We start from the raw sequence: 1,153 nt of genomic DNA, 5'->3' as shown, positions 1-1,153 counted from the left end.
AATGATTTTGCGCTTGGCAATACAAAGATTATGCAACCACGTAAAGATAAATTGCTCTCATGATTTGCGTGTTTTTATCTTGTAGGTCCTTACATTTACACGGACGTTTTGGATTTTAAGAACCTTCAAGAGTTGGTTGTGAATCATCGTATTGACTGGATCGTTCACTTCAGCGCACTTCTGAGTGCAGTCGGTGAACAAAATGTGCCTTTGGCAATACGAGTCAATATTGAAGGTATGTGCTGCCATCTAGAGCTCGTTTACGAAGGTTTTGATAGAAATTAACAGGAAATACCACCTTCGACAATTCGCGCTCCACACGTCTGGGGCTGCCGACACCCACGGCCAAAAAAAGCAAAAAGTAATAAAAAAAGTCAGATTCTTGAAACTTAATTCAGATTAATTTTGTAATTTTTGTTTCTGACAACGGGCCGGCGATCTTGCGCGACTCCGCGACAAAAACCAAAAAAGTTAAAAATAAAACGATAATAAACAAGTGAACGCGTGTCGCCCCCGCAGGTCTGCACAACGTGATGGAGCTGGCGAAGCAGTACCACCTGCGCATCTTCGTGCCGAGCACGATCGGCGCGTTCGGGCCGGAGTCACCGCTCGAGCTAACGCCGGACGTGTGCATACAGCGTCCCAAGACCATCTATGGCGTGTCGAAGGTCCACGCTGAGCTGCTGGGGGAGGTAGGATGTTCACCCGGGGGGGTGGGGGGAGGTAGGATGTTCACCCGGGGGGGTGGGGGGTAGGATGTTCACCTGGGGGGTGGGGGAAGGTAGGATGTTCACGCCGGGGGGGGGGAATGGTTCACACGGGGGGGGGGAGGTAGGATTGTTTCACCGGCGGGGGGGAGGGGGGGGAGGTAGGATGTTCACAGCGCGGGTGGGGAGGTAGGGATGTTTACTCGCAGCAAAGAGCACGGGTGGGGGAGGTAGAGTTCACAGAGAGAGGGACGGGGGCTGGGGAAGGTAGGATGTTCAACGACCGGGGGTGGGGAGGTAGGATGTTACCACGCGGGGGGGGGGGAGGTAGGATGTTCAGCATGGCGTGGGGGAGTAGGATTTCACCTGGGGGTGGGGAGGTAGATGTTCACCCCAGGGGGGGGGGTAGGATGTTCACCGAAGCCCTGGGGAGTAGGATGTTCACT

General features: G+C 53.8%; 1 protein-coding gene across 1 annotated transcript; it reads left to right on the top strand.

Moving 5' to 3' along the window:
- Nucleotides 1–85: 85 nt before the first annotated feature.
- Nucleotides 86–699, top strand: LOC106820437 (inactive L-threonine 3-dehydrogenase, mitochondrial-like; the record flags this gene model as incomplete). The annotated part of the gene is made up of 2 exons (XM_014824954.1): nt 86–235; nt 520–699. Coding segments are annotated over 2 exons (330 nt in total), but the record flags the coding sequence as incomplete, so codon positions are not given.
- Nucleotides 700–1,153: the final 454 nt, after the last annotated feature.

Source organism: Priapulus caudatus, unplaced genomic scaffold, assembly GCF_000485595.1.
Source record: "Priapulus caudatus unplaced genomic scaffold, Priapulus_caudatus-5.0.1 Scaffold13319, whole genome shotgun sequence".
Lineage (NCBI taxonomy): Eukaryota > Metazoa > Priapulida > Priapulimorpha > Priapulimorphida > Priapulidae > Priapulus > Priapulus caudatus.
The sequence above is the reverse complement of the archived record's forward strand: the minus strand, read 5'-3'. Positions and strand labels throughout refer to the sequence as shown.